This window comes from Acanthochromis polyacanthus, chromosome 18 (assembly GCF_021347895.1).
Source record: "Acanthochromis polyacanthus isolate Apoly-LR-REF ecotype Palm Island chromosome 18, KAUST_Apoly_ChrSc, whole genome shotgun sequence".
NCBI lineage: Eukaryota > Metazoa > Chordata > Actinopteri > Pomacentridae > Acanthochromis > Acanthochromis polyacanthus.
Genome location: NC_067130.1, coordinates 19,777,457 through 19,796,153, shown reverse-complemented (window position 1 = coordinate 19,796,153; position 18,697 = coordinate 19,777,457). Strand labels below are relative to the sequence as shown.

At 38.2% G+C, this 18,697-nt stretch overlaps 1 protein-coding gene across 4 annotated transcripts in view; it reads right to left on the bottom strand.

Moving 5' to 3' along the window:
* Positions 1–1,271: 1,271 nt before the first annotated feature.
* Positions 1,272–18,697, bottom strand: part of LOC110961414 (calcium/calmodulin-dependent protein kinase type II subunit beta) — a 70,112-nt gene continuing 52,686 nt past the window's right edge. For 2 of the 4 annotated variants that reach the window (XM_022209024.2, XM_022209023.2), the window contains exons 16-21: positions 15,220–15,264; positions 14,633–14,681; positions 10,482–10,557; positions 9,774–9,868; positions 9,440–9,676; positions 1,272–5,663 (exon numbers count right to left, since the gene is read on the bottom strand). In XM_022209024.2, coding sequence (XP_022064716.1) covers positions 9,441–9,676; positions 9,774–9,868; positions 10,482–10,557; positions 14,633–14,681; positions 15,220–15,264 — 501 coding nt within the window. In that variant the 3' untranslated portion in view covers positions 1,272–5,663; position 9,440. The remainder of the gene's footprint in view (positions 5,664–9,439; positions 9,677–9,773; positions 9,869–10,481; positions 10,558–14,632; positions 14,682–15,219; positions 15,265–18,697) is intronic. The other 2 variants (XM_051938765.1, XM_022209025.2) reach the window with 1 other exon arrangement.

Here is an 18,697-nt window from a genome sequence, read left to right as displayed (position 1 = left end):
TTATCAATCATTTACATTGAATAAACTCTTAATTTGAAAATGTATAAATGTTGATTTATTTTTAATGGTTTTTAATTATAATTATTTTTTTGATTAATTTATTGTCATTCCTTTTGATAAATAAAACATAATAATGAATAAAATCCACATTAAATATCTGTACTTATAGAAGTGATAATTCATCCTTTTACAATGTTTGACTGCAAAAGTACACTATTTTATTGGATTTAAATCTGGATTTAAGTCAATGCGTTCGAATGGTTGACACTGTTTACCATGCTTCTTTGAGGTTTATTACAAATTGCCAAGTGTCGACGCACCACTGTAAGTTCTCCTCTGGGGTGGGAAGGCCATCTTTGGCCACCAGAAGAATGTGTCATTGGTACACTTTCATATACAAAGCAATACTTGGACTACTGCCCACCTACATTTCCGCCTTAACTGCACAGAAAAGGACTGATCTTTACTCTCTCCATTCACAAGATCATTTGTTGCTTTCTGTTCCATATGGCCATACTGAATTGGGGAAAATAAGCTTCTGTTTGCTTTGCACCTTTTACATGGAATATGTTGCAGAAAACCTGGAAACTAACCAAGTTCATCTCACTGAGCGTTTTTTAATCCAATCTGCGAGTTCTTGAGGCCAACTCTACAACATGCAATTATTTGTCATAATTTGCTTGTAAATGCAATCTTTTATTTGTTTTCTTGCTAGTGCCTTATTAGAGTTTAAACTGTATAATTTTGTAACTGTGTGTTGTATTTGCTGCTGCCTATCTTGGCCAGGACGTCCTTCCTAAATAAAGTTGTTAATATCAATAGGATTTCTCCTGGAATGAGTTGTCACCTTTTTATTTATCTGAGCTTTTACATGTTGATGCTCTAGTTTCATCGCTGAGGTCAGCCAATCAGATTTTCCTTAAAGTTCCTATCCAGACTGAGAAAACAGAGCCTTTTCTGGTGGCTGGATGCAGTTTGTTTCCTCACAGATTATGTTTTGTATCTATTTTAAACTTGTAAAGCACTTTGGTCAATCTTGGTTGTTTTCAAATGTGCTATGTAAGTAAATAAAGCTGACTTGACTCAATGATATCCCTGCTGAGACAACACACATCAAGTAATGCCACTACCTCAAAATTTCACTTTAGCCTTCTTTAGTCCCTGATGTGTTTCTACAGTTTCTATTCACCTCAGTTAAACTCTGTCCTCTGGATGATAAGCAGCAACAAGCAAATATGAGACCAAAACAGCGCTGAGATCAGAGATGGGAGTAAGGTGCACTCTGCATTGTCAGTTTATTGGTTCACACACTGATTACATCTGATCACATTGTAATATTGATAATCATCATCGTCAGTAGAAGTATAATAAATAAAAAAATACAAACAAAACAAAAAAGCTTCATTTTACATACAGCAGTCATGTCTGATCGCTCACCTGAACAGAGGAAAAGAAATGATGGGGCTCCTTCACGTCAGCTCAAACAGCCTTTTCAGTCGCATCTTAAACATTACACACCGGCCAAATACTAATTAATGGAAGAAGGAGCGGTTTCCAAACAGGACGGTGACTGAGTGAGCGCTAATCTGATTAAAGGACTGGTACTATTAGTGTTTGGCCTGGACGGGAAGGAGGACTCATGCTTCTAACCTAATGCCCTATTTGAAGGTTTTAAAAAGTACACAACCTACAAAGTGTGTGTACTAATAATTCACTTCCTCGTGTTTGTTAATGTAATTTGACTGTTTTACGACTACTCTGGCCCAGTTTTAATCTGCAAAAGAACTCAACTGACTCGCTAACTTCCCACCTTCAGTCACAAAATCCCATCCTTACACACAAAATGCAAAACACTCAAATTTATATCCTTTTTCCCTTTTCTTAGAATGTGTACTTCTTTAAAAAAAAACTTTTATTCAAAATTAATTTCCCCAGTCTTAACAGGTTTTATGTCTATATACTTTAATTCTGCTGTTTGTTGACATGCAAAACTAACCATAGTAACATGAGTTAAGAAGTATTTCTTATTTATTCAAGCGTAAGTGCTTACTACTTTGTCAATATGGTCATACAATTCAAATGTATAGAAATTGCCTGTTATTTTTCCACAATTACACTTTAAATTGATGGAGATATGTAAGGTTTGATTGGACAGACATGGCTTCTAAATATCTATGTCAATGGATTCAAAAGACAAACAGCAGTTCTACTTAGTTCCTTAGTACCTTCTCTGTTTTTACTTATTGTTTCTCTGTGATTTTACTGCTACTGTTTTTAAATTAGATTTCTGCAAAGCTTTTATGATCACTTTTTTCTGTTTAACTGACAGCCAAGTCTGTTTAACTGGTGAGTTTTTGCAATGTTGCAAGTTACTATCATTCTAATTTGCAGATGAAGTGTTTACAATGACAGAAAGTAGTAACAAGATATCCATCACAAGTAGACAGAGAGTTTTGTGTGACTGATACGAATGAAATAGAGGAAAGGAGCAAACACTCACGTTAAAGAGGCAGATTTTTGATTCAAAATGACTTAAATTAGGAATCAAACATCAAAATTTTGTTCATTATATGTTGTGTGCTGCATTGGAGCTGTAGCATTTCTGTTTTGCACACTGTTGAAAAAAATTGAGCCACAGCAATCAGAAAAACTGTGAAAGCTGATTGAAATGAAGCGGCCTAAGGCCTGAGACGATCATATGTATTCGTTTTTTTTTTTTAAATTTTCTCAGACTCCAAGTGCAAAAGTCAGCTCTGATATTTGCGTTTCAAACCCTGCAGTTGCAGTTCTCAGCTGAGGAGAGGTTACACTACTCAGGGCAGCAGCGAACTTTAAAGACACTGAGGTCACGTCCTGAGTATTTTTCTGGAGGTGTTTACATTCTGTTTGCTGTAAGTGAATACATTACTGGTTAATTTCAGTAATTTTTTATACCTAAATACACTAAATAAAACATGTTTGTTTTCTTAGCAGACTTTTGCAGAGTCATTGTTTAGCCAACACCCTGCATCTCCAATTTTTCATATCACACATAGATGTTTTACGAAATATTAAAAAAATCCTTCTTGTAGTAATGTGCGTTTAACACTGTTTTCTAAGGAAACTGTTGATTAACTTGTTAAATCCCTAAGCCCTGTTTTTGAAATTTCCAACTAAAAATCCAACAATTGGCAACGACAATTCAGATGTGATCAACTATATCATGACTGACTTAGTAACTCCTAGTTACTCCACCATGGAGGCAGAGCCTCAGCAGAGTTATGTGATGATTGCTGTTGGTCTGTCTGTCTGTCTGTCTCTGTTCGCAACATTACTCAAAAACAGAATAACGGAATTTGACAAAATTTTCAGGGAAAGTCAGAAATGACACAAGGACCAATTGATTGGATTTTGGCAGTGGTGTGGCCTATAGTCTGGATCCACAAATTTTTGAAAGATTTCATCTTTTGGAAATGATACAGACTTGGTGAAGTACTGCACTCTGTGAGTGCTTTTCTAGTTCAGATTTACTTTCAGATAACTGTGACTTACTATGTCATAATCTTGACATATTAATTTATAATTTTGGCATAATTTCCAATAATTTTAACTGAATACCTCATGATTGTGACAAAGTCTGTCCTGACTTAGTAACTCCTAATTCTGATTTACTTTCCAATAATTAGATTTTGTGAACAAGCAACTTGAGTTTGTATGAGGTGATTGAAAAAACTTTATTCGAACATTTTGTCATAGCTCAAGTAGATATTTGTTAAGTCATTGTTTTGACTTGGCATCTTTAAGGGTTCTTCTGTTGGTTGATATAACTAGCTTACTTCTCACTGGCTAAATGATAGTTATTAGAATGCATGAAAAATGGAAAAAAAAAACTGAAAAAAGATAGGTAAATATGTGGTTTTACTGGGACAGAGGCCTAAACAGACAATAAAATTAAGGTAAATAAATAAAATGAGAGTACTTTTGCTGTTAAGATGCTTTTGAACAAGGGTTGTCACGATATCAGATATTCACTTGTAGCCAGTAGCACTGCTGTCTAAGACAAATTTTCTGAAAGGGACAATAAAGTTTATCATTCAATCAATCACTAGATGACCATGAAAGCTAAAATAATTCATGATAATGACAATATTGTGATTACATACCTGTATGAGAATGTTGTTTTTATGTTTCAGCCTATCCAGACAGCTACTGGTGCTATATTATTCATCATCTCTGTATTACTGGCATGGCATCTGTATTTAATTTATTACATTTACCTTCAATACCGGCATACTGAGAGTGTCGTATGACTTATGACCTTAGTGTTTCTAAAATCTTGGCTGCACGTATCTGATACCAATGCTTTGTTTAGCATTTATAACATAAAAAGCATCTTTAAGTCTTAAAAGTTTCATATTGAGATGCAAAAACAAATAAAAAATCTAAACCCCAACCCAGTGCTCTGACATTTTTTTTAATGTCAGGTCTTTTTGGAATCTAAAAAAAATAAAAGTGATCAACTGAAGTCTTGACTTTGAAACAGTAAAGCACTGTTTTAAATCTGATCTGGAGCCTAAATTATTCCTTGAAAAGGCATAGTCTGTCATGATTCTCATCAGCATCCTCGTATACTACACTGTCATATCAACACAAAAATAGTTTATGCACTGACAAAGCCCAGAAAATAGAGGCAACAGATTGTAGCTCACCAGCAGTTCAGTCCAAAAAAAAGAGAAAAACCAACAAAATGCACGATAACACCCAACTTACCGAAGTATTAACCTGGAATATCATGCAATTAAATACCGTCTACAGCATAATTGTAGTTAAGTCACCACGACAAAACTGGAAATTTACATGAACAGCGGGATACTATAATTTCAACCATTTCAGTAGTTAACTTGCAAGGTTCAGTACATAGAGAATCAGTTAAGAACGACAGTAATATCTTAGCATGCTGCATGGTTTTCACTGTCTCACAGAGCGGCTCGGAGGGGTCCAGCATCACACGGAGGCGTCGGTTCAGGGGTCAACTACACTCCAGAGAAAGAGGTAAAAACAACAAAAAAATAAATAAAAGCTCCATTGAACAACAAAACAAAATGCATAATTAAATACACCCGCTGGTCTCTGTCTGTGAGACACGTGGGGCAGTTTGTTCATTTCACACAGGCAGCCTTAGTCGTGCAGAAAAACAGCCACGGGTAGTAGTACAGGTCATGCTCGTCATAAAAAAGAAGAGGAAGAAAGGAGTAGAAGGGGTAATAAATATACTGTACACTTTAAAGAGCACAACGATAGACTGCAGCCATAATAATACTAGAAGTAAGGAACAATAACGTTATGTTTAAGGAGAAGTAAAAGGGTGACTCTTCGACAGGGAGGTGCCACACTGAGGCTGTGCAGCACAGGATGGAGGACAGATGTGTCCAGATGTGCTGCAGCAGCCACACAGGAGACACAGGCTAAAAGAGTTTTCTTGCTGTAGCTGATATTCCCTCTGCTGTAGTGAGGGTTTGGCGATGGGAGTCAGAGAGAGAAGAGCGAGGTGAGTGTGAGCGAGTGAGGCAGGACGACACCATCCCAGAATCCTTTTGACCACCCTCCATCCACCCGCGCCTCTCTCTCAGCGCCGGTTCCGTCTCCTGGATCATCCACTCGTTCCTTTTCTGCTCCTCCAACAGCTGCAAAGAAAGAATAAAGCTTAACTGGAAACAGAAAGCCCATTAGGAGTTACAGTCACGTATTCACACCCCTGAAGGGATGCTAAAGAAGTCCCAATTAACTTTTTTTCGCCACTGAGTCAATTAATATTTAGCTTTTTCTGATACTAAATACCAATATGATACCATTTCCCCGGAGAATACACAATTAAAGTGCATTAAAGTGAATAAAATCCGTCTCATGTACACTACTAGTCAAAAATTTGTTGTCACATAGAAACATCCTTATTTTTGAAAGAAAAGCAATTTTTTTTCAATGAAGATAACATTAAATGAACGAGAAATACAGTCTAGACATTGTTAATGTGGTAAATGACTATTCTAGCCGGAAACGGCTGATTTTTAATCGAACATCTCCATAGGGGTACAGAGGAACATTTCCAGCAACCATCACTCCTGTGTTCTAATGCTACATTGTGTTAGCTAATGGTGTTGAAAGGCTCATTGATGATTAGAAAACCCTTGTGCAGTTATGTTAGCACATGAATAAAGTGTGAGTTTTCATAAAAAAACATGAAATTGCCTGACTGACCCCAAACTTTTGAACGGTAATGTACACACGTGGACAAAATTGTTGGTACCCCTCAGTTAAAGAAGGAAAAACCCACAATTCTCACTGAAATCACTTGAAACTCACAAAAGTAGCAATAAATAAAAATTTATTGAAAATTAAATAATCAAAAACAGCCATTACTTTTGAATTGTTGATTAACATAATTATTTAAAAAAACAAACTAATGAAACAGGCCTGGACAAAAATGATGGTACCTCTATAAAAGATTGAAAACTATTTGACCAGAGTGACATGATTAACTCAGGTGTGTCATTTAATTGACATCACAGGTGTTTCCAAACTCATAATCAGTCAGTCTGCCTATTTAAAGGGAGACAAGTAGTCACCCTGCTGTTTGGTGAAAAGGTGTGTACCACACTGAACATGGACAACAGAAAGCGAAGGAGAGAATTGTCCCAGGACATCCGAAAAAAATTTATAGCCAAACATCTTAAAGGTAAAGGCTATAAGACCATCTCTAAACAGCTTGAAGTTCCTGTGACAACAGTGGCTCATATTATTCAGAAGTTCAAGACCCACGGGACAGTAGCCAACCTCCCTGGACGTGGCCGCAAGAGGAAAATTGATGACAAATTGAAGAGACGGATCGTTGGAATTGTATCCAAAGAGCCCAGAGCAACCTCCAAAGAAATTAAAGGTGAACTCCAAGGCCAAGGTACATCAGTGTCAGATCGCACCATTCGTCGTTGTTTGAGCCAAAGTGGACTTCATGGGAGACGACCAAGGAGGACACCACTGCTGAAAAAAACTCATAAAAAAGCCAGACTGGAATTTGCAAAAATGCATGTTGACAAGCCACAAAGCTTCTGGGAGAATGTCCTTTGGACAGATGAGACCAAACTGGAGCTTTTTGGTAAGGCACATCAACTCTATGTTCATAGACTCAAAAACCAAGCATACGAAGAAAAGAACACTGTCCCTACGGTGAAACATGGAGGAGGCTCAGTAATGTTTTGGGGCTGCTTTGCTGCATCTGGCACAGGGTGTCTTGAAAGTGTGCAAGGTACGATGAAATCTGAAGACTATCAAGGCATTCTGGAGAGAAATGTGCTGCCTAGTGTCAGAAAGCTTGGTCTCAGTCGCAGGTCATGGGTCTTCCAACAGGACAACGATCCAAAACACACAGCCAAAAACACCCAAGAATGGCTGAGAGAAAAGCGTTGGACTATTCTAAAGTGGCCTTCTATGAGCCCAGATCTGAATCCCATTGAACATATGTGGAAGGAGCTGAAACATGCCATTTGGAGAAGACACCCATCAAACCTGAGACAACTGGAGCTGTTTGCTCATGAGGAGTGGGCCAAAATACCTGTTGACAGCTGCAGAACGCTCATTGACAAATACAGAAATCGTTTAATTGCAGTGATTGCCTCAAAAGGTTGTGCAACAAAATATTAAGTTATGGGTACCATCATTTTTGTCCAGCCCTATTTCATTAGTTTGTTTTTTTAAATAATTATGTTAATCAACAATTCAAAAGTGATGGCTGATTTTGATTATTTAATTTTCAATAAATTTTTATTTATTGTTACTTTTGTGAGTTTCAAGTGATTTCAGTGAGAATTGTGGGTTTTTCCTTCTTTAACTGAGGGGTACCAACAATTTTGTCCACGTGTGTACATGCTTGACAATCGAACAGCTCTGCAGTACATTAAGAAAAAAATGCATTTCTGTATCCAACCTGTTCCTTCATGTTTTGTAGGTTGTCGTATATCATGTTATGAAGGTCTGTCTGATATGTGTGTAGAGGGTAGAGTGCACTGTGGCTCCACAAGCTCCAAAAGATGGCGAAAACCTGTGTTCTCTACATGCACGTCAGAAAATGTGTTGCAGATTAGTGTAGCTGCTGGTTGTTCCATCAGTTCCTAAATCCATATGTAACCACTACCTGGATGACTCATGCTGTCATTAGACAGACACAAACAATTATTGTTGATTGTTTACAAAAAACTTATTTCTTGACAGTTTCAATATGTCAGTTCTCAACATTGTCAGTATCAAAGTCATCAAGTAACAGGGAATTTGCTCAAAACTGTACAAAAAATAAATAAACCATCACATTATCAAATTAATATTTGGTAGTCTTGTTATTAGCAGCAGCAGAGCTCTAATCCTGGCTAGGATGTTCCCCACAAGCCTTTCACACTGTTCAGGGGTAATCATGTCCCATTCTTCTTGGATTGCTGCTTTTAATTCTTCTGAATTCTTTAGTTTATCCTTTGAAACAGACCTTTTGATAATCCACCACAGATTTTCAATGAGGCTCATGTCTGGGGATTGAGCTGGCCACTAAGAGCTGGATACTGTGCTCCTGCAGCTAAGTTCTACTGGGCCTGGATGTGTTCAAGGGGCATTATCTGGTAGAAACATTCAGTTTGACCTCAATGGAACAGAGCACATGCACAAGGGAGCATGTGGGTTTGGAGAATGGTACAATACTTGGCAGAGTTCATTGTGCCATCACAGACAGTGAGATGACCAACACCAGCAGCTCTCATGCATCCCCAAACCATGATACTGCCTCCACCATGCTTGACAGTAGGTACTGTACATGCTGGAGATAATGCTTCACCTGGCCTTCTGCTTAGCCTCACATTACTGGAAACTGGATACTATACTATGCTATATTACCTTATACTATGCTATATTACGTCATACTATGCTATATTACGCTATACTATATTACGTTATACTATGCTATATTACGTTATACTATGCTATGCTATATTGCGTTATACTATGCTATGCTATATTACTTTATACTATGCTTTATTACTTTATACTATGCTATGCTATATTACGCTATACTTTGCTATGCTATATTACATTATACTATGCTATATTACTTTATACTATGCTTTATTACGATATACTATGCTATGCTATATTACATTATACTATGCTATGCTATGTTATAAAATACTATCCTATAGTATAGTATGCTATGCTATGCAATGCCATGCTACACTATGTTATACTACACCATACTATATTATACTATACTACACTATAAATTACTGTACAAAAACTCTGATGATTTTTTTGGGTCATTTGGGAACTTCTCCAGATTTAGCTGATATTATATGAAATGTCCCAACACTGAGCTGCTGCACATGTATTCATATTCAGCCAGTCGTGAGGGTGATCGTTGTGTTCGTTGTACCTCAACCCTGCATCGGGGCAGCAGGAGCTCCTGAGCAGTGGAAGTGGACGTTCTGCCACCGACTCTCCCTGCGGTGCCATACCCTAGTCTCTTCTGATTGGCTGGAGCGGGGACGGCCCTGTCCGTCCACAAACTGCGTCAGGCGGATGTAGGCGATGCAGGCGGCGTCGTCTCCAATTATGTGCACGTGAGGGTTGAGTATGGTGGTGTGGATGGGTTTGCTGTTCTTTGAGAGGACTGATAGGAAAGATGTGAAGATGTAAATATTTAACCTACGCATAGTTGATGTTGTAAATAATAGAAACAGCAACAACAGTTTGAAGTGCAGTCTTACGATTGTCAAAGTAAAACCTGTGGAAGTCCATTCCCTCCACCAGGTTACCCAGACCCTCAGGCTCAAACGAGGTCAGGCCAGGGTCACAGATCTTCCTGCAAATCAACATCATGGTTTCAAATACAAATCAGGTTTTAAAACTGGTATGTACACTTCTGTACACCTCCTGAAAAAATAAATATAATGTATGGCATTGTTTAAACAATTAGCAAACAATTACAATTAAAATCTAAATTTTGTATAGATATGATTTGGTATGTCACAAATTTGTATAATTGTGATTTAAATTTAAGTTTTGCATTTCTGTTTTACGATCTCAACTTAATCTTGACTTTGTGACACAAACTTGTGACCTCTTGTTGTACTGTTTTGGGTTCTGTGCGTTTGTTTTTCATCTGTTTTTATTATTTCTGTCTGGAAATGGGCTTTCATGACTGTGGACACACTTCATCCAGCCCTCCCCTCTCTGTCAGTCTGCCAGGCATTATTCTTAATTATATGGCGAGTAGAGAGAGAGGGGAGAGGATAAAACAATGACTGTAATTACTCTTTAATCTTTTAATACAACACATTTGCATGTCAATCAGATTAATGGTTCCCTGTGGCTGATGGAGAGCTTTAATACCCACATTAAATGCCAAAAGTGCACTTTTCCTGTAGCTGTTTGAAGATTTTTATGGAACAAGAAAGAATGAGTGATGGACTCACGCGTAAGCCTCGAAGTCTCCATTGTTGACGGCTTCGATAAGCTGCTCTGTGATCTTTATGATCTCCTGTTTCCGGGCTGCAGAGAGGAAACACAGTGTATCCTAGGTTACGATCGCCGTGAAGCCACAGCACAAGCATGGATGCAAAACTCAACTCACTGCATTTTAAAATACTCATTCAGAAACGTCAGAGGTTGAACACAGCTCAGCTCAGACTCACCCAAGAGCTTGTCACTCATTGTAAGTCTTCTCAGTCATCGCAGTGAAATCTCTTCCATGCTACATAACTTCACTACTAAAGTCCTCCCCTACATAACCACCTTTCTCCTAAATAAAATACCCTGTCCTGCTCTGTCGAGGTGCTGCGTGGCTCTCTACCTCCATCCATCATTTCTGTCGTTTGCATGTGAGGCTGCTTGAGCTCATCACGCTATTCTTGTCCAGCCCTTCAGATGAGATTTACTGTGTCCTTCTAGCCTCGCTTCCTCCCAACACTGAGAGGAAGGCTTAGCTCGCTCCGATTGTCCCTCTCACTCCCTCCCTCTCCCTCTCAGTCTCTCACTCTCTCTTTCTGTGTGTGTTGTTAATTTATATTCCACATGTCTGTTTCATGCTGTATAAAATCAACCATAGCATCATTCCATTAAAGTCAATCAGTGCCTCACACCTGACCCTCTCAGAATCAGCAGGTTTTTCATGAACAATAAATTTAGTATATTTAATGAAGTGCAAAGTTTTACTTCAGTGGCCTGAAACTGATCAAATTTAGCATGGCTTCATTAAACGTACTAAAGTCATTGTAAATAAAAATTCATTCTGAGGAGATGGGGTGGGAAGCTCTGATTTTTCATGGAATAACCCATCGTGGATACGTCTCCCCACTTCATACACACTACTGTTCAAGTGTTTGGGGACCCAGACAATTTCCTGTTTTCCATGAAAACTCACACCTTTATTCATGTGTTAGCATAATTTCACAAGGGTTTTCTAATGGTCAATTAGCTTTTCAACACCATTATCTAAAACAGCTCTAGAACACAGGAGTGATGGTTGCTGGAAATGTTCCTCTGTACCTCTATGTAGATATTTCATTAACAAATCAGCCGTTTCCAGCTAGAATAGTCATTTACCACATTAACAATGTCTCCACTGTATGTCTGATTCATTTAATGTTATCTTTGTTGAAAAAAGCTGTATTTTTTTTTCAAAAAATAAAGACATTTCTAAGTGACATCAAACTTTTGAACGGTAGTGTATGGACTAATTATTGAGCTTGTTAATATATATAACCCAGGTTTGGGCAAACATTAACAGGAGCAGAAGTTTAGTTTGCTGCTTCCAGCTGTTTGTAGTTTTTTATCTGAGTTTATTAAACACCTGCAGCATCAGACAGCAGCAGGACCCAAATGAGCATCTTTAAAGAGGAAAGCTGTGCACATTTACACACAACTTCATTAGTTACTTATAATTCTAAATAATCCCCTAAATAGAGACAGGATGGATCAGGATCTAACAGCAGCTCACACTGTGAACTTTACTCCACATCAGACAGGTGAGCTGTCAGTGTGAGTCACAGTTCATTTCAGTTCAGTAAAATAGCAAAAACAGAATGTAAATCTTTTCATTCACACAGATACTTAAAGGGCCAGTTCACTATAACTGCACAGCAGTGGTTTCTAAAATAAGTTTAGTGTTGTGCAGACAGTGTTGGGGTTTAATTTGACCAGGGTTTGCAATATATGTTTTACCTTCCGTTCAAGGTTATTTCCCACTCACGGCATATCGGACAGAATTTCATGTGACATGATGCATGATAATGGACTAATGGACAAAAGACTAAATGTGCTGTCTAACAACTGATTTAACTGCAGCTGATAAACTGTGACTCACACTGACAGCTCACCTGTCTGATGTGGAGTAAAGTTCACAGTGTGAGCTGCTGTTCGATCCTGATCAATCCTGTGTCCATTTAGGGGATTATTTAGAATTATAAGTAACTAATGAAGTTGTGTGTAAATGTGCACAGCTTTCCTCTTTAAAGATGCTCATTTGGGTCCTGCTGCTGTCTGATGCTGCAGGTGTTTAATAAACTCAGAGAAAAACTACAAACAGCTGGAAGCAGCAAACTAAACTTCTGCTCCTGTTAATGTTTGTCAAAACCTGGGTTGTACATAATATTAACGAAGCTCAATAATTAGTCCTGTTATAGACTCTGGCTTGTGAAAAGTTAGATTTTTATGGACATTTCAGTGTGTAATAGTTGTGGAATTGTACAGCAAAGTGAATGAGACAGGGGTTTTGTGATGCAGGCAGCAGCTTTTGCACTTTGCACTTTATTTCACTGCTTTTATGTAATCAGTTTCATTTTAAAGCCTGGTCCTAACTGCCAATACTTTAATTAAATTTGTTAAAATTCACTTTCATTTTTTAAATATTTCATTGTGTACTTCGGATGTATTAATTTCCTTGTTTTTCAACCATTTCAGTCAGTTTTAAGTTTTCTATAAATATATTCTAAATAGAATTGTTATTCAATTTGTCTGCACCGTTTGAATTAACTGTATTGTTTCATGTATTTTATTTTATTTTTATTACCTTTGCCTGTTAAGCCCTTTCAATGACCTTTGTGTATGACAAGCTGTGTTGTTTGCTTGTGATGATATTTTTGAACAAACACTAGTGCTGAAATGGTAAAAAACACAAAAAAAACTTCTTTAGATGACTGGTATGTCACTTGTGCATGTCTGTCTGTTAAACTGCATGAAGTCCAGACTTGTGTTGAGAGTGAAGTCTTGCTAAGTCCAGACTAGAAAAGGGTTTTACATACAGCACCGACTCATTCCAGAGCTTTTCATTATTTTTGTTACTTTTAACAAGACAGAACAAAACTAAAGACATCAAAACAATTAAATGACACATTTGCAAATAACAAATTTACAGGTTCACGTTTCAGTTAGTGACCTAATTTGGTAAAAATCTTCTTTAATTACAAAACATTTTGAACCACATGAAATCATATGAATCACAGTAAAGGGCAACAGATGATTGTCACTCTACTAGCTGGGCTAATGAGCATTTAGCATAATTTTTTATATGGCTACCCTTCTCCCTTCATTATGATTTTAGGTTTTAGCGAAAACAGTGTCTTATTTGTGTGGTATTAAAAAAAAGCCAAGCGTTTTGGCCAAGCAGCTGAACTCCACCTGACTAAATGACCTAGCTTGCTGCTAATGCCCCTGTCTATTTTATGTTTTGTGTGATGGTTTACTGTGCATTTTATGCTATTATTGTGTTTTTTAATGTTTTTTTCTTCAAATAACTTTTATTGTTTTCATTATTTGTTTATTATGAACGCTTGTGTAACTACTGCATAACAAATCACTCTTCAGGTGACAAATAATAAAGTTGAAGTTAAATCTGCTTAGACTTATGAAGGTTAACATGGATGTTGTGACTATTTAATAAAGTTATGTATATTTACTGAGTTGATTACTCACATAACTTAGTTAATGTAAGAAATTAATAGGTTAAATAAGAATGCACTTTGAGTATTCACATAAATAGCGTCAGTCGAACTTTGGGACTCCATTACCCATGATGCTTGGGTTCAAGTAAGGCATTTTGGGAGTCATCAGTGCATACAGGTGCGGAAAAAGGTTTAGTCTATGCTAGTTGCAAGTTATACTGTGCCATGAGGTGAAGCTGCTGTCCGCTTTGTATTCACTAAAGCAGTTAACGAAACAGAAGTCCAGACTCTTGTCTATTTTTTGAACGTCCCTGTGGAACCCACTACAATGGAGGCAGCATTTCACGGTTGTAGCTGCTTGAGATGGAGTTAGTTTAACAGTTTCTTACACCCTTGGGTACTTGCAATGAACCTGTATTGCAGATATATGTGCCCCTGAAGACAAATGGAACTTTTTTTTCAGCAAATGTGCTGTCAAACACACACACTGTTAGACTTACAGTTCTCTAGACTTCTACTAAATGAGAAAACAGTGAAGAAAAATGTGACAGGAGCAAAAAAAAAGGGTTCAGAGGGTTAAACATTTGCTCTATCAGCTGCATAAATTCTGTGACACATGACACCAAAATCTGAGTTTTCAGAGCAAAAGGAGGCCTGACCCAGTATTAGTGTGATAATGATCCTACCTTTCACATCTTCATCCTCGATAGTAGTGTTGCTGCTGTCAGAAGACTCCTGCAAAGTGCAGAAACAAACTTGTTGATCGCCAGCAAACCAAGAACACACACACTGAGACGTATGTATTCACCAATGCATGCACACACACTAATTTCTGCCATCAAATCTACAACACGGCTCCATCTTCACGCCACCATTTTGCCAAAAAATACAAAGCACAACGTGTGACTCTGCAGCACAATCCCATGTGTGGATTGAGCTGCCTCAGCGTGGACGGACGCACACGACTGTACAGCACACAACAGTTAGCCACCACTGTTACACACAGTCTGAACAGTGGCCTTACTCAGGACCGCTGAGCTCCATCTATCCGAACACACAGGGGCATCAAAGGACAACGAAACACCTCACAGGGCTACCAGCTGCAGCGCACACTCTCCCCGACTCACTCATGCATAAATACACAAAAAGGTGCACAGAGATATCCAACAAAATACAAAAGTCCTGCAGAAATACAGCTTAGCCTACACAGATAGGAGTGATGACAGATGAAATAAAAGAAATGAAGAGATGGAGGGAGGGGAGGAGGATGTACCTTGGTCCCATCTACTGGATTATGGATAACAGTAGTCTGAGGCTCCTGGAGGAAGAATGGAGAGAAAAGAGAAAGTGGGTGGGCGAGTGAATGAGGATAGACAGGGGAGGGTTTTGTGATGACAAAATGAGAGTTTGAGAGGAAGATCAGTAAAGAGTGGGATGAGAGTGGCACGAATAAATCGGGACAAAGATAAGAAAGAGTTAATGGATGATTGCAAGAGTTTCAAAATGAAGCCATCAATATGAATGATTGTTAAACTCTCTTCCACATCACATCAGTTACTTTAGTGCAGAAAAAATTAACCAACCACACATAATAGGGATGTCCCAAACAATTTTTTTTTGTCCTTGATGTGAGTTATTTAATATTTAGTGTCTGCAAATACCAAGTACCAATCAGTTTCCATTTTCCGAAATAATACACAATTCAAGCATATTAAACATATTCAAATCAATCTAACGTATGCCTGACAATTGAAATTACGGCATCCATGTTTCATAGGTGGTTATGAAAACCTTTGTTCTCTACATGCAAGTTAAAAAATGTATAGCAGATTAGCTGTAGTAGCTCTTACTTATAAATACTGTAGTGAACCGAGGAGGCAGTCACTCAGCCTGCAGTCAGTTCTGTTTTAGAAAGCCAAGCAAATTGTTCAGATTTAGCTTAAAACAGGCCACCATGACAAAGACTTCTGTGGCAGTTATTGTCCTCCAATCAGAGCTCATAGATGATGTCCGCTAGGACAGCAGTGCTATATTTTATTGACATACACACAAGGATGCAAACAATGACATTCAAAAAAATATATACCTGTAATTTAGACTACTGTTCAAAAGTTTGGGGTCACTGAGAAATGTCCTTATTTTTAAAAGAAAACCTTTTTCTTTTTAAAGTAGACAGCAATAAATGAATCAGAAATACAGTCTAGACATTGCTAATGTGGTAAATGACTATTCTAGCTGGAAACGGCTGATTTTTAATGGAATATCTACATAGGGGTACAGAGGAACATTTCCAGCAACCATCACTCCTGTGTTCTAATGCTACATTGTGTTAGCTAATGGTGCTGAAAGGCTAATTAGTGATTAGAAAACCCTTGTGCAGTTGTGTTTGCACATGAATAAAAGTGTGCATGTAAAACATGAAATTGTGTGGGTGACCCCAAACCTTTGAACTATAGTGCATGTCATATGACTTTGCAGCCCAAATCATCTGTTGATTGTTGGAAACAACAATAACAGCACAGTACAAATGTTTACTGTGCTCAGTTTGCATTATAAATTAATCAGTTATTGATTGGTAATGCTAGCGGTTATTGATAAGGGAAATGATTAAAGATTTGCATATCAAACGCTCTACTACAAATTGTGCTCTAACTTTTCACACCTGTGTGACAGAGGACGTAAACAAAGAAATGGACTTAGGTTTTTGTTGCTACCAATCATTAAAGGGGAACTTCGGGGAACTGAGTTTGAACATAATAATTGACTGAGATTATATTTTATCGGACTATTTCAGCAAAGCATTTTGCTATTTGTTTCAATATTCACTTTGGTAAGGTACTTCAGGAAGGTGTATCAGGGTCATCGCAGGTCAAAAAATAAAAAAATAAAATAAGGATAGCTACAGTGGCTGACCTAATGAAATGAGAAAATATTAACGGCTTAATTAACTGGCAGCATCTATGGAGCAATAATGTTTATCTAAACTTGCAAAATGAAGCAAAATGGGTTTTCTTCTTCCGTCATTTTTCTACCTCCTCCTCAGTGGCTCTAAGTTTGGTTTTATTTTAGTTCATTCTTTATTTAGACTTTGAACCACAGGGTTCTTTGAGATTTAAAGGGGAACTTCGTTTTTTTTCAACCTGGGGTCTGGTTTCATATGTCATTTCATACATGTGAGTGATGGAGAAATGAATTTTCGACATAGCTCCAGTATTTAGCCAGGCAGGCAGCTTCGCAGCTCAGCTAACGAAAAGTATGGGGCAACTTGCCCCCCCGGTTTTGGCGTGAGCTATCGCGTGATTTCGGAACGAGATTTGCTTTCTAGCGTCCTGAGATTTGGATACAGACCACAACAAAGAGCGATCGCCAAGTAATGTGGAGGTTTTCGTTCACTTCTCATCTCTCGTATGTTGTGGGACACTCGTTGAGATTATCCGAGCAGGTCAGTGTGGGAAAAAAAGCCCGTTAGGGCTGACTTTGACCCGGGGGGGCAAGTTGCCCCATACTTTTCGCTAGCCGAGCTGCAAAGCTCCCTGCCTGGCTAAATACTGGAGCTATGTCGAAAATTCATTTCTCCATCACTCACATGTATGAAATGACATGAAAACAGACCCCAGGTTGAAGAAAAACGAAGTTCCTCTTTAAAAAAATACTTTGATCAGCCTTGATCCTGATCATTGAGGTCAAATCGGGACATCCCAAGTGTATGGCATGTACTGTGGGTCACACAGACATCTTGAGTACTGAACATAGTTTTTGAAAGTTAAATCTGATGAAATTCTCAGTGAAAATACCAAAACTAACAATGAATGAATCCCAAAGTGTTTTGTCGAAATCCTTATACAGCGTGTGGTCAGAAGGTTCCAGACTATGTAAAATCCAAAACCACGTGATTTAAATATGACCGCCATCCTTGTCAAAGTTGTTTCCTTGTGCAGCAGGAGGCAAGTGTTCTACTTTCAGTAACCTTGCCTCGTAGTCAAACCTGCACAGCTCTCCATAGCGTTGTGTAAGAATGTCCTGCTATTCCAAAGAAGAAAATAATGCTCTGGCTTGTTTGCATTTCTTTAAAGCAATCACGGTTATCTTGGGTGGAGCAAAGTCCTGGATGTAGCGATAGTGCTGCTGCAAAAAAAATGGGAAGGGACTGCTTTGGAGGAGCATTTTTTATGCAGGCTAATTCACTAAATGGCTAATTTACCAAGAAAAAAAAGCAGGGCTTAAAACTCTTTAGCAAAACTTGAAATCTAAGCTGCTGCTTGAAGGTTGTCGTTTCCCCAAAGTAAAAGGAAAACAGTAAAAGACAGAGAGAGGAATGGGAGGAGAAGGCTACATGAAATAGGAGACCTATAACAGAAGTCTACATTGGGTGACTCACAGTATACTTTTCATGTCCACAGGTACATGAGGGTCAATATGACTTAATCTCATCATCTGCATAAATCCACGGACATCCACATGCAGCCCAAAATATATGTATGTGGCAGCTCATTTTGAATACCAAGGGCAGTATAATCACGGCTGTTAACTGCTCCCAGCGCTTCTGCAATGCTTGTAGCTGTCCCCGGAGTGCTAAATTTTCTAAAGTAAGTCTAAACAGCAACATGTGGACTTGAATTTCACTATGAGGAAGAGGAGTAGGTTCTGTTAAGCCAAATCTGGAGAGCAGGGCAAGTGGGGACCGATGATTGCACTGTTTTGGCAAAACACTTGTGCATAATTACTGCGCATTTCACACCACAGCCGTTTTC